The 23807-nt window shown below is 41.2% G+C and overlaps 1 protein-coding gene across 2 annotated transcripts in view; it reads right to left on the minus strand.

Moving 5' to 3' along the window:
- LOC127410310 (laminin subunit alpha-4-like) overlaps positions 1-23807 on the minus strand; it is a 76142-nt gene that overhangs the window by 26259 nt on the left and 26076 nt on the right. For both annotated transcript variants that reach the window (XM_051645507.1, XM_051645506.1), the window contains exons 4-13: positions 21714-21794; positions 21248-21462; positions 18926-19026; positions 15204-15384; positions 13009-13092; positions 12470-12621; positions 12197-12307; positions 3166-3277; positions 2240-2404; positions 1964-2157 (exon numbers count right to left, since the gene is read on the minus strand). In XM_051645507.1, the coding sequence (XP_051501467.1) occupies positions 1964-2157; positions 2240-2404; positions 3166-3277; positions 12197-12307; positions 12470-12621; positions 13009-13092; positions 15204-15384; positions 18926-19026; positions 21248-21462; positions 21714-21794 (1396 nt within the window). The remainder of the gene's footprint in view (positions 1-1963; positions 2158-2239; positions 2405-3165; positions 3278-12196; positions 12308-12469; positions 12622-13008; positions 13093-15203; positions 15385-18925; positions 19027-21247; positions 21463-21713; positions 21795-23807) is intronic.

Consider the following 23807-nt stretch of genomic DNA (forward strand, 5'->3'; position numbering starts at 1 on the left):
TTGCGGCAAATTTGCCTTGAACTCTCAATTTTCGTAAGGGTGGGGATTACTAGCAGGTAACGGTGGGTATGCCACAGTGTAAAAATAATGGTTAAGCGTTTTTACGATTATTTGCTAATTTTCTTTTTATGCAACAGCAATGAGGCAAAAAAGTCATATCATATCACAATTGTACGTGTAAGTGGACAAGTTTCTTCTGGATGTATGGACACAGGCCAACAATAGGAAACTGATAAATACACAACAAATAAATAGGATGTATATAATAAGAGACACTTAAACATATGGAACAACACCACTTCCCGTGCACAGAATGATGCGCTTCAATGTAACCAGATTGCTTTTTTTTCCTGCAGCACTTTATTAAAGCAATCCGTTGTCTGTCGGACACCCCATCATAAAGATACTGTCCTTTAATCTGTCCACAACACCTCATAAATAAACCTGTGGTCTATGCATAGTAACAGGAAAGTTGCTTTTAACAGACATTTAAAGTCTAATAATGACTCAAATTTAAATTTATTGTTGAATGCGAGGAATTTGTACAAAAGCAATGCTTTAAATAAAGAGGATGAATTGAGATGCAGCTTTTCAAAGTTTACCACACTGATAGTAACTACATGCAAAACACGTTATCAGCAGTCTTTAATGTTCGTAGAAGTTGCATCTCTTAATTCACCCCTTTGAAAGCACCACAGATAAAATATTAACAGTAAAATCTCCACTAATCACGCAGGCACAAGCACAGTGATTTTCAAATTTAGGCTTATATTTAATTAAGGGGAGTGGGGTTGTCCCAATTGCACCCCCTTTGTGTACCGCTGGAGACCCCCTTAATATGGCACAACTATGCATTGCATACATTGCAAATATGTTTTTTGTGCATCTGAGTAGTAGTAAAAAATAAAATAAAAAAAATCTGTCTCCATTAGCAGCCATATCACCCTGTAGCTCAAGACTGGTTGCCCACTGAAGCTAAGCAGGGTTTAGCCTGGCCAGTATCTGGATGGGAGACCTACTGGGGAAAGCTAAGGTCGCTGCTGGAAGAGGTATTAGGGAGGCCATCAAGGGGTGCTCACCCTGTAGTCTATGGTGGTCCTAATGCCCCAGTATAGTGACAGGGACACTATACCATAAAAAAAAGCACCGTCCTTCAGATGAGTTGTTAAACCGAGGTCCTGACTCTCTGTGGTCATTAAAAATCCCAGGGCACTTCTCGTAAAGAGTAGGGGTGTAACCCTCGTATCCTGGCCAAATTCCCCCCATTGGCCCTTCTCAATCATGGCCTCCTAATAATCCCCATCCATTAATTGACTCTACTCTCTCCTCTCCACCAATAGCTGGTGTGTGGTGAGTGTACTGGTGCACTATGGCTGCCGTCACATCATCCATGTGGATGCTGCACACTGGTGGTGATTGAGGAGATTCCCCTGTTCACTGTGTATAGTGTCAGAAAAAGCACTATATAAATGCAACATTCATTCATTCATTCATGTTATTCCAAACCCGTATGACTTTCTTTCCTCTGTGAAACACAAAAGGATATGTTTGGCAGAATGACAGCCTCAGTCACCATTTATTTGCATTGTATGGAAAAAAAGATGCAACGAAAGTGAATGGTAACTAAGGCTAATATTCTACCTAACAGAGGAAAGAAGTTCAAATGGTTTTAGAAAAACATGAGGGTGAGCAAATAATGAAATACACTATTGTCATCCATTTTATTCCAAATTAGACAAATTCTGTGAAATTCTTAATTACATTTTTATGGCTCAGTTCTGTGATTCCATCCGCTTTTTCTGCATCGCTGAAAACATAGGGCCCTAAAAATGGAAAACCCGGAGTGGAGTTGGAGCGGAAAACCGAATGCTTGCATGAGCGAGGAAATTGCTGTCTCTCTTCTCTCCTCACATAACTAGTTTATGTATTCACAACACTTGGGAATATTGTGTGTGGAAGGTACCTCTCTCCTCAGAAGTTTGAGCTGGTTGGTCTTGTATTTGCTGAGTGTCTGCTGCAGTGAGTCCTCAGCAATGTTGAGGAGACCCTGAGCCTGAGAAAGTTTAGAAGTGAATCGACCCAGCACCTCCCACACAGGTGACAGACGCCCCTTCGTAGTCATCAGAGTTTTCTCCAGCTGACGCACACGCCGTAGCACTAAACTCACACACGTGTGGAGAGGTTGAGTGAGATAACACAAAGATACACAAAAGCAGAATTCAGTTAGAAACAAACTCACATTCATGGGCCTCGGAGGACTCGTCAGTAGCGAGCGGCTCTTTGGGTGAGAGGTTCAAATTTCTCATCCAGCCCAAGATCTGTTCAGCCTCTGCCATTTTCTGCCTCTTTACCTCAGGATCCAACTCCTGATGGACACTGTACAACTCCCAATCCCTGATCATATCTGAAAAAACACACACAAAGATTTATAACAAGCTCTTTGTCCACTGACTACCACCCCTGGAGTCACGAGTTCGAATCCAGGGTGTGCTGAGTGACTCCAGCCAGGTCTCCTAAGCAACCAAATTGGCCAGGTTGCTAGGGAGGGTGGAGTCACCTGGGGTAACCTCCTCGTGGTCGTGATTAGTGGGTCTTGCTCTCAATGGGGTGCGTGGTAAGTTGTGCATGGATCGCAGAGAATAGCATGAGCCTCCACATGCTGCGAGTCTCCGCGGTGTCATGCACAGCGAGCCACGTGATAAGATGCGCGGATTGACGGTCTCAGAAGCGGAGGTAACTGAGACTTGTCCTCCGCCACCAGGATTGATTGAAACACTTGTGAAACAAAACCCTCTTATTTTAGAATTCTGAAGGTGTAGATGGGGGTATGATGGGGGGATGTGTCCGCCCAAATGTTCACATGAAATCTACACCACTAATGGCAGGTTCCACTGTGACAACATACCCCATGTAGTGTGACAAAGTAACTGTATCTTTTTTCCTGGGCAATAACGGAGTAAATGTTTAATTGTTTTTTTTTTTACCCAAAACTTTAAGGTACAGTATCTGGCTGTGCACAAATTGACTCTTAAAAAATTATTAATTAAAGTAAAATGTGTGACTAGCCCCTTAGTCTTTCAAAGAGAGGCCATAATAAGCCTTCTTTTTTGTTTAATGGTTTATGATGTGTCGGTTTGTATAAATGGGAGTGAAGCCTCAAATTACCCTCTATGAGGACATTGAGAGATGAGAGGTTAGCACTAAGTGTCTTCGCTAGCATGGAGCTTTCCAGCATCTCTTCATCCACTCGCTCTCCCAATGACTTCAGTGCATCCTCCTGACAAAGCAACACAAACAAACATCAGCATCGCAGACGCGTTCTTCTTGTCCATCTGTGCTGTTTTTAAATTGCTTGTCAATGTAAACGTGTGATAGATGGATGTCTTTGATCCTTGCAAAGAGCATTATTTGTTATGGCTTCCTTGTGCTGTAGTGAAAGAACTTACTCAAACTGGCATTTTGTTTGCTTTAATGGAAGCAAGAAAATCTGACCTTCTGTACAAGGGTCAATGACGTGACGCTTTTATTAAGATTTAAAAAAAATTTAAAAATGCAGTTCACACAAAACAGCTACTTGAATACACCTCTACTATGAGTTCAAAGTCATTTAAGTGGTGTAACCATACAGAGATAGGGGAAAAATAAATAAAAGTCTCATTAAAATATGAAATTCTTGAAAAATATTTCTTAAAAAAAAAAAGAGATATAATGTTGTTTTAAAATATTATTAATATTTAATATATATATTTATCCACCCAATCAAAGTCAGGTGGTGTACCAAACATGCAGGTAGACATTCTGTTGTTATGTGACAAAAAACATAAAACAAAGAAGACTCCTGAAGACCCTCCTGACATTTTGTTCAGGTCAAATGAAGTAACCCTAAGCCATCTTCTTGATATTCATGAATCATAAATTCATGCTATCTTAAAAAATATGTTTGACAACTCTTTTCAAATTAATGATTAAATTGTGTACACTCATGCATTCAATGTGCAAGGAAAGTATTTTAATAACCTTTACTTGTTACACCACTTGACGTTTTTGTAAATATTGCTATAAATGAAATCAACATGGGTACAAATATTTAATTTCTACGAAATTGCTACTTGTGTTTTAAACTTGAGATTTTCAGATTCAGATTTCAAACCATGTGTTACAACCGTGCACAAAGTCTTACCCAATTTTTATGAGAGTGCTAATTCTAAGTGCAATTTTCGTGCCAGCTCAAAGCGCAAATGGGCGTTGGTGGGAGTTTTTTCGCTACTGTGGGTGTAGGTGCGCAAACTGTGGGTGTATTTTATGTAAATGAAGTGACGCAAAGCGCAATTTGCTATTTTCCTAAGAATTTGTTCGTTGCGCTGTCATTTCAATACCACCTCTTAACTCAGCGCCAAGTCCAAATTCAGTTCCTGCATTTGTAGTTTGGAGATTTCACCAGCAGGTGGTAATAAAGTTTGTCCAAATTCTGAAAGTACAAACATAAAAAAATGTGCCTGATGATCGCTGTTGAAGCCGTTTGTTGAAACAAAAAATGATAAGATTTGTGTTAAACTTTCTAGAAGTCATGATTTATTGTTTCATTATTATTATTATTTTTATTGTTATGTTTAAATGTATTATTCTTCTTGTATATTTACAATTGTAATTATGATTTAATTTTAACTAGTAATTTTCCACCAGTTGTAGTAGAGTGATTTTTAAGTCACTGCAAAAGGGGCCGGTTGAACAAGTTGGAGAGGGTAAAATGTTTGGATTTAAATTGATTTTTTTTTTTTCACTTCATTATTTTTATTATATTTTTGTTTCATTTGAAGTGTAATTTGAATTTAGAAACATTTTTGGTTTAATTTTTTCGTGTTACAATAAATGAATTAAATTTTTCAAAATCGACCGTTAGAAGTGAAATGCGCACCGATACAATTACTGTTTTTTACTGATGAAACTGATTAATAATAATTACTTAATTTAACAGCACATACATCCAAATTCTGATGAGCATAAAATTTTCCATGCGTATAAAAGGAATGTGTCGCTGTCATAAAAATGCCTGACATTCATCAGGGATGCAGTTAATGCACAGAAAACATAATTTTAAATTCTTCTAATTCATTGTATACAGTCCATTTACACTACCAACTTCTTAACCTCTTAATTCAAGAGGTTAATGTGCTGTCTTTGTTTAAATAGTTGGTGCTTGAGGGAATGGACTATATAATAGGACGCAGACTTTGAATAACTGGAGAACCACAGAATTAAATGTCACTTGGCCACAACTTTTGTGCGTAGCACTGGCGATTTCACCAAACCCACTTGCGCCTAGACTTAGCACATGCTTGTACGAAAATACCAAAACTTCATGGCCATTCCCATTAACAGCGCTTATAACTTATAACGCATAACACTTGCACTCTTAAAATAGGGCCCCTTATTTGTTAGTGACCCACAAAGGAGTTACATGTAACATGGTCAATGTCACAAATTTGCTTATTTGATTCATGACCTAGATATAGTGCAGCATCTTAAAGTTTTCTAATTCATTTTACATCATAATGTTTCATTGTTTTAAATTGTCTAAAACCCTCTGTTTGTTTCCAGGTTTAAATTAGATTCCCAGATTTTTAATGTGGTCTTAGACTTTTGAATCTCACTGTATATTTATGAGATTTGGGGTTCATTTCGCTCAGCTCCCTAGTTTAGTAGTCAGGGCACTGACCAGGGAGTCAGCCATTTCTAGGGCTGTCATTCACAAAATCGTTTTATTTTACTGAAACGTTTGCTCCCTAAAAATTCCTAAAATGCACCGTAAAAATCAGGGAGAATTGTTGCTTCCAATGTTCACTTACCAGAAATGTTGTCAGGTCTTCTGAAGTCTCTCAAGTTGTTAGAATATGAGTTCAAGTGTAAAATTATGAAGTCAAAGCCTTTCTCTCTAAGAGAGATTCAGTTTGTAATTATTTTTGATCCATAATGTGCATGAAAGAGAAACAATCTTTTAAAGATTAGAGTTCTTAGAAGATTAAAAATACACTCCTTGGGGCCTGGGTAGCTCAGCGAGTACTGACGCTGACTACCACCCCTGGAGTCGCGAGTTCGAATCAAGGGTGTGCTGAGTGACTCCAACCAGGTCTCCTAAGCAACCAAATTGGCCCGGTTGCTAGGGAGGGTAGAGTCACATGGGGTAACCTCCTCGTGGTCGCAATTAGTGGTTCTCGCTCACAATGGGGTGCGTGGTAACTTGTGCGTGGATCATGGAGAGTAGCATGAGCCTTCACATGCGGAGTCTCGCGGTGTCATGCACAACGAGCCATGTGATAAGATGCGCGGATTGACGGTCTCAGAAGCAGAGGCAACTGAGAATTGTCCTCCACCACCCGGATTGAGGTAACCGCGCCACCATGAGGACCTACTAAGTAGTGGGAATTGGAAATTCCAAATTGGGAGAAAAGGGGATAAAAAATAAAATAAAAAATAAATAAAAAATACACTCCTTTGTATTTTGATTTCTTTATTTACTGTATGTCATTTATCTTTCGTTATAACACTGTACATTTTAATATCTACTCCAAAAATGTATGACAGTGTAATTTCTACAGCGATGTTGCTAGCGATAATACTAGCTGCGTTTTATGCATGACCTCATAATCATGTCGCAGGTAATCATAAGTGTCCCAATGGTCAGTGAATGAACACCATTGCCAGTGCCTGAATTCCTGTCACTATGTACTGAGCGTGTTTACATACACGTCCTTACACCTGTTATGCTTAATAAGCCAACAATGTGTGTGGTCATGTTAATGCCTTAAACAGTTCCCTATCTGTCACTCACTCAACGTTGTGTCGATGTAGTGACACTAGGGGTCATTTTTGGGAGCCCGAGACACCTCTGGTCTTTGATAAAAGGCCAATGAAAATTGGCAAGTGGTATTTGCATGCCACTCCCCCAGACATACGAGTATAAAAGGAGCTGGTATGCAACCACTCATTCAGATTTTCTCTTCGGAGCCGAACGGTCATGCTCACTGAGCTGAATTCCCACGACTGTTCATTCACCTCTGCTAGATCTGATGGCGCATTTCAGCGACTTCTCCCTCCTCTGCACTGGTGCACTGCAGAGAATGCCCCTGGGTGCTTCAGCAGAAATAAAAGCGTATCTTTCTCTAAAAGAGCGGCACACACGGAACGTCTTTTTAAAGACGCATCTTTCTAAAGATGCTTTTACGATTGTGTGTTATTCCTGGTTGCGCTCATTATCTCTTGCCTTCTGATGGTCACAATCACTGTCTTTCTTGTCTGGGCACTGCTCACGCGGAGACAGCGTTCATGGATGGGTCATGTACTCACTGCGAGAACATGTCCATGGCAACGATGCGGTCGCGGCTTACCTTCGTAAGAAAGCAAGCCACCCCAGAGGCTCTCCACCTCGGTCCTTCTACCCATGGGTATGAGGCCAGCGCGGCTAGTACTGGGGGCGATTTGGGGACCCCAATGGGACCACCTCCGCCGGGTATCCCCCCATGGACCACCCATTCCCCAGCATGCTCGTCTGCCCCGATCGGGCTTCCGGATGAGTCCGCCGGCTCGTCTCATGGCAAGTTCGACCTCTTATTCGGAGCCCGCAAAAGTGATGAACTCTCGAGCGCAGCATCGGAGAGCGGGCTCGTCCAGTCGGAGGCGGAAGCCAACATGCTTTCCTGGGTAGCCGCGAGCGTCGGGCTAGAGTGGAACCCTCCACTCTCCCCTGAACCCTCGCGTCTCGATGATTGGTTCCTGGGCTCGCGGCGCCGCTCAAAGCCACACCCCGCCCCCGTTCCTTTCTTCCTGGAAGTGCATGAAGAGCTGACAAGGTCGTGGGAGGCACTTTTTACTGCCCGGTCCCGATCTTTCAGCTTCCCCGCCCTCACTACCCTCGATGGTGGGGCGGCCATGGGCTATTCGGCAAGCCCCCCAGTGGATAAAGGTGCTCGCGGTGCACCTATGCCTGCAGAGCGCCGCCATCTGGTGCGGGCGCCCAAAGCTCCCGTCCGAGGCCTGTAGCTTTACGTCGTCTCTGACGGCCAAGGCCTACGGTGCCGCTGGACAAGCCGCCTCCACCCTGCACACCATGGCTCTCCTGCAAGTCTGCCAAGGCACTAAAGGAACTGCATGATGGTAGTTCTGCCCTGGGATTGATGCAGGAGCTGCGCTCTGTGACCGACCTCGCTCTCCAGGTGACGAAGGTCACGGCGCGGTCTCTCGGGTGGGCGATGTCCACCTTGGTGGTCCAGGAGCGCCACCTTTGGCTCAACCTGGTCGAGATGGGAGAGGCCGAAAAGGCACGTTTCCTTGCTTCCCCCATTTCCCAATTTGGCAAGTCCGGCGACACCGAGGACTTTGCCCAGCAGTTCTCAGTGGTGAAGCAGCAGACGGAGGTTATCTGGCACATCCTGCCCCGCTGCGGCTCAAGATCCCACACCCCGTCTGCTCGTCGCCAAGGGTGTCACTGAAATTTTTTCAGAGGCTCCTGGGGCATATGGCATCCTCAGCGGTGGCCACCCCGCTCAGGTTGATGCATATGACACTGCTTCAGCACTGGCTTCAGACTCGAGTCCCGAGATGGGCATGGTGCCATGGGACACATCGCGTGGTCATCACGCCGGTCTGTCACCGCCTCTTCAGCCCTTGGACCGACATCACATTTCTACGGGCAGGCTTTCCCCTAGAGCAGGTCTCCAGGCACGTCGTGGTCACAACAGATGCCTCCAAAACAGGCTGGGGTGCTGTTTGCAATGGGCACGCAGCCGCTGGCTTATGGATGGGCCTGCGGCTGCGTTGGCACATCAACTGCCTCGAGTTGCTGGCAATTCTGCTTGCCCTGCTGAGGTTCCGGCCATTGATCCAGGGCCAGCACGTGTTAGTTCGGACAGACAACACAGCAACAGTAGCACATGTCAACCATCTGCGCTCTCGTTGTACTCCTCTGGAGTCAGCAGCACCTGAATCCCGGGTGACCCGCGTTGGTAGACATGATCACTCAGGCTAGGGCCCCCTCTACAAGGCGCCTGAATGCCTTTAAGTGGCGTCTGTTCACTAAGTGGTGTTCTTCCCGACGGGAAGACCCCCAGAGATGTGCAGTCGGATCGGTGCTTTCCTTCCTGCAGGAGAGGTTGGAAGGGCGGCTGTCCCCTTCCACCTTGAAGGTGTACGTTGCTGCTATAGCAGCACACCACGACACAGTGGACAGTAAGTCCTTAGGGAAGCACGACCTGATCATCGAGTTCCTGAGAGGCACCAGCTGAACCCACCAGACTGCATCTCGTTCCCTCATGGGACCTCTCTGTAGTTCTTCAGGGTCTACAAAGAGCCCCCTTTGAGCCTTTGCAGTCAGCTGAGCTTAAGGCACTCTCCTTGAAGACTGCCCTCCTGACTGTGCTCACTTCCATCAAGAGCGTAGGAGACCTGCAAGCGTTCTCTGTCAGCGAAACGTGCCTGGAGTTCAGTCCGGGCTGCTCTCACGTGATCTTGAGACCCCGACCGGGCTATGTGCCCAAGGTTCCCATGACCCCTTTTAGGGACCAGGTGGTGAACCTGCGAGTGCTGCCCCAGGAGGAGGCAGACCCAGCCCTGTTGTTGCTGTGTTCGGTACGCGCTCTACGCATCTATTTGGATCGCACACAGAGCTTTAGGATCTCTGAGCAGCTCTTTGTCTGCTTTGGTGCACAGTGGAAAGGAAGCGCTGTCTCCAAGCAGAGGATTGCCCACTGGCTCATTGATGCCATAGCTATGGCATATAATGCCCAAGACGTGCCGCCCCCGGTAGGGCTACAAGCCCATTCTACCAGGGGTGTAGCGGCCTCCTAACAGACATTTGCAGAGCAGCGGGCTGGACAACACCCAACAACTTGCGAGGTTCTACAATCTCCGGGTGGAACCGGTTTCGTCCCGGGTAGTGGCATGCAATACAAGCGGATAAGCCCGGGATAGCCAGCCGGGTGTATCGCTTGCACATAGCGCCTTTCACCTCCTCTGAGCTGAAGACGTGCACCATTAATTCCCAGCAGTGTTCACAAACTACGTTCCCTGGTTGACTTCCTCCGAGCCCTGTGGCAGTCGAGTTTTCGGAGAGACTCACTGCCGGCCCAGTACACGTGCTAACTAAGAGCGCTGTTCTGGGGTAGGTGCTCCGCATGTGGTGGTTCCCTGTAAGGTAACCCCATGCGATGTATATCTTCCACTAATTCGTTTCCATCTTGGTAAACTGCGTCTTCCTTGGGCAGAGCCCCCTCTGCCACAGTCTCCATGTTTGTAGTAACTCCTCCCCCGTTGGATGTGTCCCTCCTGCAACAACGATGAACTACCTGCTGAAATGGCCGGACCTTGTCTCGGCTCCTCAGCATAAAACCTGAATGAGTGGTTGCATACCAGCTCCTTTTATACCTGTATATCTGGCGGAGTGGCATGCAAATACCACTCGCCAATTTTCATTGGCCTTTTATCAAAGACCAGAGGTGTCTCGGGCTCCCAAGAGTGACCCCTAGTGTCACTACATCGACACAACGTCTCATTCCCTCCATCAGGGAACGGAGGTTACGCAAGTAACCATGACGTTTTCCTATAATGGTGTATGGTAAAAAATTGCTTAAGAATACACTAGAGGTAGACTGATATATCGTTTTTACAGATTAATCAGTACCGATAGTTGCTTTTTGGAACTATAAGTTATCTGAAAAAATCTATATAGATAGTTGCTGATAGTTTTTTCATAATTTTGTCAATTCAAAATAAGAGTCCCCAGTGTGTTACGGGCTTGTTTATACTTAAAAGTCCTGCGTTATGCACCAAATATTAATTTTTTCTGGTTTTTATTGAGATTTTTGTTAAACAAAAAACTGCATCTGGGATTTTATTTATTTTGGACTCTTTGTCTTTTCCCACCATAGGAAAGAAAAAATCCTTTTTTTTTGCATTCTATAAATCAATTTGAAAAACTATCATCCATTTAATCGGTTATCGGCCCTTCCCACCACCTTAGTTATCGGTATCATCAAAATCCACTATCGGTTGACCTCTAGAATAAACCGATTGACAACGGTAGATTTTTGCCCATTACCCCGATTTCACTTTTCATGTAAACACCTTTACCGGCGTTCTTTACTGGCATTCTTACAGGCTTTTCCAATGTATGCATGAGTTGTGCAGATGTCTCTTTATGGTTTGACATCAAAAGCAGAGAAAAATTAGATTATTTCAAATCTCATGTAAACGTGGTTTTCTTGCTTTGTCTGATTTTTTAAAAAGGCTGATTTTTGAAAAGGAGGTTTTCAGCGTATTGCTGTGCATGTAAACGGGCTCACTGATATGTGACATTAGGGATGTTTGTGAGCAGCATCATGCTCATAGGTTGTGCTAGAAAAAATCTTTCAGTCACTCTGAGGGATTGAGTTGTATAATTACTATCATTATCTATTTTTATCCATCATACTTGTTTTCATTTTATAAGTACTAGAGCTACATTTAGGGGTGTAGCATTCAATGACATATACATGACAGTAGATAGGCCCCATGCTTGAGCCTGTTGAAACCAATGAGTTCTAGTGTGAGCGTTCTACCTGTCAGTCAACCACTGCACTAAAACATGGTTTTTAAACTTTGCCGGTTAAAGCGCATACATACGTGCAAAAGTTCACACTAAGTTAATATAGTTACTGCACTAAAATAATGGAAAATTCTGCTGTAATGCAAATATAATTGGCTGAATGTATGAGTCACTTTTTCGTGATTTAGATTTGTTATTATGCATTTTTGTGCTTTATTATCATGCATTGAAGTAATGATTGATGTATGCAGTCATGAAATCAGAGACCCTCCACACAAAATCCAAACACATAAGAGACGCACAATATCAGGTCTAAATTATGATGCTGCCTGTTAATACGCATTTTAATACTAGGAAATAAACAGGGCACAAACAGCGGGAATGTGAGAGAGAGAAGTGAAGTAAAAAATGATGCACTAGGTTACAATGTTTATCTTGTTTCTTTTTTATCTGTCGAAATGATGGACAGCATTTGGAATTATCCTGTCAATGTTTAAAAAAGTAGTAAAATCAGGTTAAGTGGTTGTTTGTGCCCCACCAGAAATAATGAGACTGAGACGCCACTGGTAGGGATACAGATAAGGAATGAATTAAATAAGGATATGCTGAAATGATAGTCACCTCTCCAGCAAGCAACTCCATGTCAGTAAGCAGCTCTTCCATTAATTCCTCCAACTGCCCAGTATCAGACCTCATCTCTGCAGACGTATTCCTCCAACCTTTAAACTGAGCCTGTTAACAACACAGTAACAACATCAACACTTGTTTGAACGCCTCCATTTCTACTACAGCCTGTAATTTCGGTCAAGCTGGTTAAATAACCTTGTGTTCTTCCTGAGGTTTGTGATGTGTTGGTGCATTTCCTTGTAGTCTGTGCAGTTTAAGTGTTGTTACCTGTAGTCTGTGTGCAGTGTAGTTGTAGTATTTTAATCGGTCATTGGCAGCAGCTCCTGTAGAAATGTTCAGCACTCTGTTCCTGACCTTATCCAGAGTTTTGTTGGACTGACGAATGTCTCCAATCAGATTCCAGATACACGCATCGCAGTCTGCACAGGTGGGGAATTATTGGTGCAATATTTTAGCAATGAAGACTTGTCTGGGAATGTCTGTCTGCCTGTCTATCTACTTGTAAAATATGCTATTTTGAATTTTTCCTATTTTCTTTTCAATACAAATAATATTATTAGCATAACAAACAGAAAAGTTGAATTGAAAAATGTACATGAATTTCACAAATTTGCTTATTTCATTACTGTCCTAGAGAGTTTGCATCTTATTTATGTCATAATTCTTTGTTTTAAATTTTTCCTAAAACTTTGTTTATTTCCAGGTTTAAATTATATTTTGAATCCCATATTTCAATGTAGACTTTTAAACCCCACTGTACATTGAATTATTTAAATTGTTCAATTGTGTTGTCTCATTGTACTCACTGATATTGCACTCGCTGATTTGTGAGGCCTCAGGTAGACACTCTCCTGTGTGCATGTCACAATTCTCCTCTGGACAATCACACTCTGAGTGAATAAAACATACTTACAGTACACAATGAGCATATTACTGAGCCACTACACAACCTTGAGCACAAACACAGTGTTTTAATTCAAAGAAAGAGACACATACTATGAATAAAACATTACCCAACCCTCTGCTGACACGCTTATGGTAATTAATTAATCCCTAAGCAGCTGAAGAGAAAGTAAATCACTCAAACATTTACCCAGCAAACAATTATTACAGAAAACTTCAAGCATCAGCACAAATCCACAGCATTCAGTGGAAATAAGAGTGCAACAGATTGACAAACTTCAGCACAGATGTTAACAATCTCTAAGGTTGGAGACACACCAAACAACACGCACTCAAAAACCTCCATGGACCACAAATGCATTTGACTGGGGCTGATGATGATGTCATAGGAAATACATCATTAGTGTTAATCCCTGTGCTCATCTACAGGTGGCCATGGAGCTGTGTGGGTGTGCAGATGCCTTCGTTATATCATGGGTGATGATGGGGTGTGGGAACATCCCTGTTCTGCTCAGGAAGGGGGGGGGGGGGATAGTAACCCCATTCATTGTCCCACCATATTCACATGCCAGGAAGAGTACAGTACAGTAGAGAGCAGGGAAATGGCTATGACAAGTACATAAAGGAATAGTTCACCCAAAATGTAAGTTTTTATTTTCATAATTTATTCACCCTCATGTTTTCTCTAAACCTGTATGACTTTCTTTCTTCTGTGGTACACAAAAGGAGAATTACTGAAGTATGTCCAGGTGACTCTTTTCCATATAAAGAAAGTAAATTAACTCGGGCAGTCAAGCTCCAGAATGACAAAAGCACAATACACGTATCATAAATATAGTATATCTTCTATAAGTCTTCTTAAGTCATACGACAGCTTTGTGTGATGAACAGAAATCAGTGAGTTCAAACATGACTTGTAGGGTAAAAGGGTGCCCCACTCTTACAAAATCGAGAGTTCATGCAAACTTCATGGCAAATTCGCCACTGATAATTTTCACATGCAAATGAGATTTGCAGCAAACCTGCAGCAAATTGTCCATTGTTGCCAAAGGTTTGCTGCAGGTTCACCACTACCGGTGAAGAGTTGCAAATTTCTGGCAAACATTTGTGGCAAATCACAAGCTCATTTGCATGTGAAAATAACGAGTGTGAAATTTGCGGCAAATGTGGAAAGTTTGCGGCTTGTTTGCCAGAAATCTAGATTTTTTTGTAAGGGTATCTAAATGGATGCAGAGTTCAGAGGACAAGATTTTCATTCAATAACAACTTTCATGGTGCTTTTTTGTCATTTTGGAAAAGAGCGCCCTTTACATTCTTCAAATCTCTTTTTGTGTTTCATGAAAGAACATGAGGGTGAGTAAACAATCATGACAGAATTTTCATTTTTGGGTGAACTGTTCATTTAGCTGTTGCTAGGTACAGCTTTAATTGCTGATATATTGGGTGCTTTCACAGTAGAGCTTTTGTTGAGGCCTGAGTCCGCTTGAACCAGTTACGATATGGCTATGGTTCATGTTGACTCCAGTACACTTCACAACGGGTGTGAAAGCAATCTGGTCTAACTTGCGGAAGTGAACTGCTACTAATGACAACGTATAATTTGCTTGTTACAGTATACTGCATTTTTTTTTATTGCTGATTGTATTTGCAAAAATTGCCTTCCATGGCAAGTAGCTCGCCATGACATAAATTTTGGTAGTAAAAGTAAAGGGAATCTACCATGTTTTCCACTTGAGTCACTACCTAGCAACAGTGTTAGATATCGACTGCTGACAATGGTGGTACTTACGTTGATGACACAAACCAAATACTACAATGTCTAAAGAGCTTGACTGGCGTCAGTGTTTGGTTTGTTTGGTTCATGTGAAAGCTGAACTTTGGTCTCACCGAAGAACTGCACCCAAATTACCATGAAAACGGGTATGGGGTCCAATATGCTTCACAAATGAAAGCTACAGTTCTCAATCTGCCCTGCCTAGATTATGTAGAGTTGAGGAATTTGTGGCAAGAGTTACAAAATAGAAACTAGACTTTGAAATGGGCTGAACCTACTTCAGCAGTGAATCAGGCCATTTGCAGTGAGACAGCTCATACTCACTCTTGCAGCCGGATGGGCTATAATCCCAGAATCCTGGCAGGCAGCGTTCACAATACCGCCCTCCGGCCCCGGGGCGGCACTGGCAATTGTGCGTAAGAGGGTGGCAGGTGGCACGCATGGCAGCAGAGGCACATTCACACCGACGGCATCCCGTACAGCTGCTAAATCCAGAGTAACCCTCCTGCACATGAAACATCAGAAGAGTCTCAAAAGATGTTTCAGAGTAGATGTGCTCGGTGCGTATATGCATGTATTTGAACATATTTGGTGTTTCTTCAATTATGGGCACTTTTTGGCCATGTCACTGTAAAAAACAAACAAAAAGAAAATTAAAAAAAAAAATCTTATCGTTTCAACTTAAAAAAGTGTTCATGCTGCCTTCAAATTTTAAGTTGTGTCAACTTAAGAGAGAAAGTTGTTAAAACAGAACATGAAGTTGACTTTAATCAGTATAACTTGTTATATGAGCTTAAGGTCTTTTTAAGTAAACTTGACTTTCTAAGTTCAATTGACTTCATTTTAATACATTTCAAACTGAATATAGAAGTTCAATTAGCATTTTATATTATTGATAACCACTGAAGTAATTAGGGTTATCCCATTATCAGAGTTTAAATAAACTGCCCTTTGATGGTAAATGGCCAATCGGTGATATCCCTTGTCATATTCAAACTTGCGCTTGTCAAAGAGGCAGGAATTAGGCTCGACAATCATCAAACACATCGAATTAAAAGATGATCTTTGAATTATCGCAACATAACAAATAACTGAAAGTGACAACAAACAACAACCAACAGCATAAAGCAGCAAACAGTAAAAAATTAAGACAGTAACACTGCAATTTGCATAATTTATTCATTTCGTAATGCATGCTAGGAATCCGAATATGTGAGTTTGATGTGCATAGTTTTAGACTTAATTTTTTTTATTTCAACTGATTGGTTTTTCTAAGTTCAGTCATTTATTTTTTTTTAGCCAACAGAGTTTTTTCTTCCCTTTTCTCCCCAATTTGGAATACCCAATTCCCAATGCGCTCTAAATCCTCATGGTGGCGTAGTGACTTGCCTTAATCCGGGTGGCGGAGGACGAATCTCAGTTGCCTCCACGTCTGAGACCGTCAACCCGCGCATCTTATCACATGGCTTGTTGAGCGCGTTACCGCGGAGACGCAGTGCATGTGGAGGCCCACGCTATTCTCGGCGAGACAACTCACCACACGCCCCACAGAGAGCGAGAACCACACATTCTAGCCAATTTGGTTGCTAAGGAGACCTAGCTGGAGTCACTCAGTACGCCCTGGATTCGAACTCGTGACTGCAGGGGTGGTAGTCAGCGTCAATACTCGCTGAGATACCCAGGCCCCTGAACTCTACATTTTAAGTTATGATAACTAAAAGGCAAAATAATTTGCACTTTCAGAAATTAAACTTCTTTGGGTAAAACTAAGTTAAATTAAATCACACTTAACTAAACCACATCTTAAAGCTGAATTAACTTTTTCAGTGTTAAAATACTTTCTTCTATCCCAGCTTAATATGCAGAGACAACTACACCAATGAGCCAAAACATAATAACCACTCACAGGTGAGGCGAATAACACTGATTATCTCCTAACAAGGCCACATGTCAAGGTCTGGGTAGATTAGATGGTAAGCGAACAATCAGTTCTCATAGTGTGTTGAATGCAGAAGAAATGGGCAGGAGTAAAGACCTGAGCAACTTTGACAAGGGCCAAATTGTTATTGCCAGATGACTGGTTCAGAGCATCTCTTGCACGGCAAGGCTTGTGGGGTGCTCCCGGTCAGCAGTGGTGAGTACCAACAGTGGTCCGAGGAGGGACAAACCACAAACCGGCGACAGGGTGTAGGCCACCCAAGGCTCATCAATGCACGAGGGCAATGAAGACTATGACTGTCTGGTCTGAACCGAAAGAAGGTCTACTGTGGCACAAGTCACAGAAAATTTTAACGATGGTTACAGGAGGAATGTGTCACAACACACAGTGCATCGCACCCTGCTGCGTATGGGGCTGCGTAGCCCATGAAGACCCCTGTCCACCGTCGAAAGCAGCTACAATGGGCACGTGAGCATCGGTACTGGACCTTGGAGCAGTTGAAGCCTGGTCCGGTGAGTCCCATTTTCTTTTACATCACGTAGACGGCCGTGTAAGTGTACGTTGTTTACCACGGGAAGTGATGGCACCAGGATGCACGGTGGGAAGGCGACGAACTGGTGGAGGAAGTGTGATACTCTGGGCAATGTTCTGCTGGGAAACCCTGGGTCCGGCCATTCATGTGGACGTCAATTTGACATGTGCCACCTACCTAAACATTGTTTCAGACCAGGTACACCCCTTCATGGCAATGGTATTCCCTGATGGCAGTGGATAATGTGCCCTGCCACACTGCACAGATTGTTCGGGAATAGTTTGAGGAACATGATGAAGAGTTCAAGATGTTGCCATGGCCTCCAAAGTTCCCAGATCTAAATCCAATTGAGCATTGTGGAATGTTCTGGACCAACAAGTCCGATCCACGACAGCTCCACCTCGCAAATTACAGGACTTGAAAGATTTGCTGCTAATGTCTTGGTGCCAGATACTACAGGACATTTTCTGGGGTCTTGTATAGTCCATGCCTCAGCGGGACGGTGCTGTTTTGTTGGCACACGGAGGACCAACAGCATATTAAGCAGGTGAACATAATGTTTTGGCTCATCAGTGTAAAAGTAAGCCATTCATAGGTTAATCTTAATATGACCTGCTTAGATGCGCCCCAACAACGTTACTCAACCAATGGCGTGAGATGGGGGTGGGACTATCTATTTGATTGATCAACAGCATTTGAGGGGCGTATTCAGAAGGCTTTATTGAAAATATTTTTTATTTTTGCAATTCCATTTGCTGGCGCTTGTGTCACAGAAATTAGATACTTCAGATTTAAAACATATTTCATTTTGTAGTGGAAATGGCATTAAAACATTTTGGAATAAAATAGAAGACTTCTTTGTATTGCTAAGGCTAACTTTTTATGTTTCATAAATACACAAAATTAAATAATATGTTCACAACTTCTGCATAATTTTAAAAAATTACAGCTTGATACTGTGATATTTACATAGATTTTTCCTTGTTTTCTATACACATCTCATATTTCATCTCAAGCATGCTCTTCTGTTGTCAACTTGGTAAACACTTTATTAGTGGCAAATTTTACATGACACCACAACTGAGGGACAGGGTTGTAATGTGTGTGAAATTTATTTTAATTTTCACACAATTAATATTTCAACGGTTTGTTTATTTTCCTTTTTGTTTAGATTATCACAGTATATTTTATGTTGGATTTTTATATTTTAAGATTGAAATTCAGGGGCAAGAGTAAAACAATAAAATATAAATAAAACAGTTTAAAGTACCTACTTTGAAAAAGTTTTTGAAAAGTAAAAAAAAAATGTTTTACTTGCTATGCTAAAAATGCTAAAAATTTTCCAAGAAATTTCTAAGTTTTAATGTGACCACATGAAAAAAAAAATGCTGAAATTTGTTTGTTTCCATAAAAAAAATCAACCCGTCTGACATAATAGTGCCAATAGTTGAAGTTATGTACCCATATGCATGCAAAGAAATAAGTGATTGTTAATTTTAAAGCTGACAAGCAGACATGTGATGTTTATGTAATGCTCTGATACACTACACATGAATGTGTAATAAATGTTCATACCTCACACTTGTCACACAGGTGACCTGTGACCCCGGGCTTACAGTGACATACACCTGTCCTGTCATCACATGATGCAGTACCACACTCATTACACAAACACTCTGAAACAGAGAGAGAGAGAGAGACTTTCAAACAACTCTCCGATCAAAAAACACTTTACTGAAATGCACCGGAACCATTTCAATGAAACACATCTAGAGCATTCACCAAATGTAGAATTAACCTCGTGCAACCCCGCATCCACATGCGTGGACGTTGCATTTGGGCTTTGCTATATGCAACGCATAATTTAAATTAATTTAAACTGCCTGAAAACTGTTCAAAACACTCTAAACTGTAATTTACTGTAAGGATTAAACCTCTGGACATCGTGTCACGTGACACAACAACATGATGTTGATTTCAGTGAAGCGCTTCTACAGGCTCAGAGTCAACAAAAGTGCCTCTGGTAAGTTTTCAGTGAAACTTGTTTTGGTGTAATGAGTAGCATCTTTAGTTTTGTTTGATATGCTGCTTTAAAAAAAATTAAGAATTTTTTGTGTGTCAGTGCGCTGATAAACAATGTCCACATACGTGGACCGTGGGACATTATTCCCTCAAAAGTAAAAAAAACAAAACAAAAACATGTTCGTTATTTTGAATAACTTTTAACATTAACACATCTGTGGGTCATTTCACTTCATTTTAATATAACTTTTGTTACATTTTATTTTGTTATCATTGTACAGTATGGTTCTGTTCATTAACATTAGTAAATGCATTCCTATATTCACTGAGCATTATCACATTGAGAATCAAAGGGTTCATCCAAAAGCTGAAAATTGTTGCTTTCGGAGGCTTTATATGGAGTTAGGATGAAAATAAGGTGCATTTCGAACTGTTCTGAGACCAGTGCAGACAGACAGCACACTGGAGGTTAAGTCATTCACTAAACGGGGAGCAAGGGATCAAGGGAGGATCCTAGCTCTTTATGCAGCTAAGTGCATTCACTCATAAAATTATGTTTGGACCACTCAACATGTTTGGCAGACATGGGACAATTGTAATCAGTACATAGATTCAGAATTTATAATGTATAATTTTATTTTAACATGGTTGGCAGTGATTTGATGATGCTGGCCATTACTTTGAATCAAAATTAATTATGCTAATTTCTGATGTAATGTCTGTAACTCGATTTAACTTTTATTTTACTTGTATTTGTGATGGTGTAATATGATGTATTCAGTTTGATTTAGTAAATAATATTTTTGACTTAAATGAAAACAGTTAATTTAGTTGAAGAACATTTTTAGGTTACCTGAGAAAACATGACAGTGTAGTTCTGACTATGATGAAAACAGATGAAGAAGGATTGGTCTACACAGAATACAATTTTAACTTTAAAATATGCATCATGTGGTAGCATCTAAATTACCTGGCTTTAATCAATACAAAAATATTATGTAACATCACTGAATCAACCTGAACACTACATCAGGATACATCAGCAAAAGTTATTTTTAAGAGTTCTAAATAACAATTGCAGGTTAACTCTTTTTACAGTGTATTAGGCTCTGACAAACCTTTTAATTGCACAATCGTTCAACATGAACTCATTATTTAGTCATTAATTGAGGATACTGCTTGGACAAAACCACGTTTATTTCAGGTAGAAGTGTAGAAATAGCTCCTTTTACCACCTTTTACAGTGTAGGGTTACAAAGTGATCTACAGAAGTTTAAAAGCTTCAAATCATAAGCGCCATTATTATTTGAGCTTCTGCAGTGTTAGTCTTTGGTTTTTTATCTGGCATGTTGATTTGTAGGCTACATGTTCACTCCTGCTATTAACCAACAGATCACTGCAGAATTTCATAATTTAACTGAGCTATTGTTAAATTGTGTTGTTGCATGATGGGTTTGTTAAGTGGCTACATTTGATTGTGAGCCTAATTTTGCTTCAGCAGGGTTGTTGCATCGAAAGATGTGTTCACAGGAATGTAATTCATCTTGGTGCGTACACTGTGTTTTGTGATAACAGTCAGTAAAGCACATTTTGCCATTCAAACTAAGATGAAAAAATGTCTTTTTGTTGTTTAACAGGCATAATTTTATAATTTTTCTTGATCTTGCTTTGGCTTTTTTGGAATTATTTTTGTTAGCATGGAAACATTTTTTTACAAACTCACTGTCCAAACTGTGTCTGAATGTAAGCTACTCAAATTTAGAAATGGAGATAGTCAGACGCCCCTCTTATCAAGATATTTACACAACTTTTCCAGTTTTCCATGCTAAGGTTATCAAATGGTCAGCAATGAATTGCTACCTCGCTGCCACCTACCCAGACAATCCTTGGCACTGATGGCATCGCCATAGAAACCTGGTGCACATCTCTCACAGTTGTCCCCGGCGGTGTTACCCCAGCAGTTCAAACACTGGCCTGTCACATTGTTGCATTCGTTGAAGATCAGGTTGGGGTCAGAGTTACCATTACAATCACACTTTTTACAGGAGTCACCCAACTGCATGGGGTTGCCATAGTAACCTGGAGTGCATCTTGGTGGTGAGAGAGGGAACAATGTCATTAAGGAACAATGTAAATCAAATCATGAAATTAGTTGCCGACAGATATGGCGATACCAATATCTAGCTGGTTAAAATAAACACTTTTTATTTTACACAATTCACTCAAAATTCTCCCCAAAAATGTTTGCAAACACAAAATCACTATCCATCACCATATCGGTCTATCACTACATGAAAATGCATACACTGTATAATATGCTGCATATGGGTGGAGAACTAACCTCTCACAGTAGTGTCCAACATACCCTTCCTGGCACACACATCTCAGAATATCACCCCTCTTATCACAGTGGGTTGCAAAGCTGTGGGCACACAACAGTTGTCATCAGAGAGACTGCTGCCCTCTCTTTGAGAGAGAATGCTGTTAATATGGCTAAACTTTTTTCTTGAAATTTACTTTTTTCCCAGTGTTAGTAACTTTAAGGGCACATGATCCAAAATTACCTGCCAATGGCGAGTGAACTCTGTCCATGAATATTCCATACAGATATTTTGCATTTAGTTTTTAGTCCTTTACTGCGAGTAATATTACACAAACGTGATGCTACATTGAGTTCTAGACGAAGAAATTCATCATGGTAAATTTTCCACTGAGGAAAAGTAAATGTGTGTTTTCTTTAGTAGATGGTGTATAATGGCTTTGATTTGAATCGCTTACATAAGTGAGATTAACATTCTTATACTGTAGTTAGGCCAAAAACTTACATTTAGTACTTTTATTTTCACAATGCATGTGTACTGCTCTAAAAGTGCTAAAAGCATGAGCCCCATGCATACACAGAACGTCGCACCTTCTGAAGCGCACACAGACATGTTTATCTGTATTTCACTGCAGCTTTTTGCAGTTTAATAATCACATATGACCATAAAGCCATTTTGATGTTATTTTGATTAATTGTGCAGCCCTGGAGGATTGTGAAATTAGCCAACTGATGCTCTTTATAAAACTTAATGGCCAAATAGTAGCATTTTAAAATCATCGCAATATACACGATATTGCTTAATTTTATATCATCAGCAAAGTCATTGTGATTATATTGTTAATATTCAAATATATCGCCCAGCCGTACGTTTAAGCAAGATAAATTATATACTATATTTGTTGTATGTTCATGCTAAACTTTGATGGTTGTCCCTTGCTTTTCCAGTAAAACTCTGAATTGTGATGGTCAAAACTTTGCAGCTTTATTGATGCATGTAATATTTTTACATTTAATGAGACATCAGGGAGTACTCTACATTTTAGTTTGCATAAGACGTTGCAGGGTGATCTCATTAGTGTTTGTAGATATTTGTAGGCTACATAACGTTTACACATACATTATTGTTAGTTTGAATAGACTCTGAAACATATAATGTCAATGTATTCACAACATCTAAAACATACGTGCTTTTACATGTGTACAGATTGAGAGACTAGGGGTTGCACGACTACTGATTTTTAATAGTTGGGTAGTCGAGCCCATTAGTCGAGTTGAATTTGACTATTCGTGACATCATCCTCCTTTACATAATTTTTTATAAGTATCTGAACATATTTTAGTTTGGCCTGGACTACCTGTAGCTGTTGGCGGTTCCCCGTCTTATTGCAGCCACTTGTTTGATGATTACGGGCGGACACAGGATCTATCGTGCAGGATGAGGATGCATGACGTCATGTCCTTATACTCTAACTTGAAGCGCTTTTGTAATTGTCACTGAATCGTGTTCTTGAAGGAGTGCATAGCAACCAAGTCAGATGTCCAAACACACAAATTTGTGCTGATCATGTTGAAAATCCACTAACTAGTGCTAGCTGGTGCCTTTTTAAATGATTATGCACAGCACCAGTATTTCTGTTATATTTAATGGCCACTTTGCATATAGTGTTGGTTACTGTAGCATCTGTTTCATCTTTATCAAAGTACATCAGAGCCACTTCGCTCTTCAGTGCTGAGCCATCGGCCTCCACACCCACTTGTAATTTTCCAAAATGTAGGATAGCAGGGGAAGAGTCATATATATTCATGAGTAAAGCGATAACTGATTCGACGATTCAGTAATATTCACCTTGAAAGCAAAACCTGATTGGTCAGAGAAACTATAACCCAAACCCTAAACCTAACCCAAACAAATCAGGTAGAGCATTCCTCATTAATATGAATGAATCTTTCCTTGCCAGCCTACATTTTGGAAATCCACCACCCGCTGTACAGACATGTTTTGTAAATCACGTGGAAAGCGACTACTTGACTTCAGGCTGACTACATTAGTTATAGTCAACTAGTCAATGCAACCCCTATTAGAGACCTACAAACCTTTACGAGTTCTCTGAC

This window comes from Myxocyprinus asiaticus, chromosome 19 (assembly GCF_019703515.2).
Source record: "Myxocyprinus asiaticus isolate MX2 ecotype Aquarium Trade chromosome 19, UBuf_Myxa_2, whole genome shotgun sequence".
In the NCBI taxonomy this organism is placed as follows: domain Eukaryota; kingdom Metazoa; phylum Chordata; class Actinopteri; order Cypriniformes; family Catostomidae; genus Myxocyprinus; species Myxocyprinus asiaticus.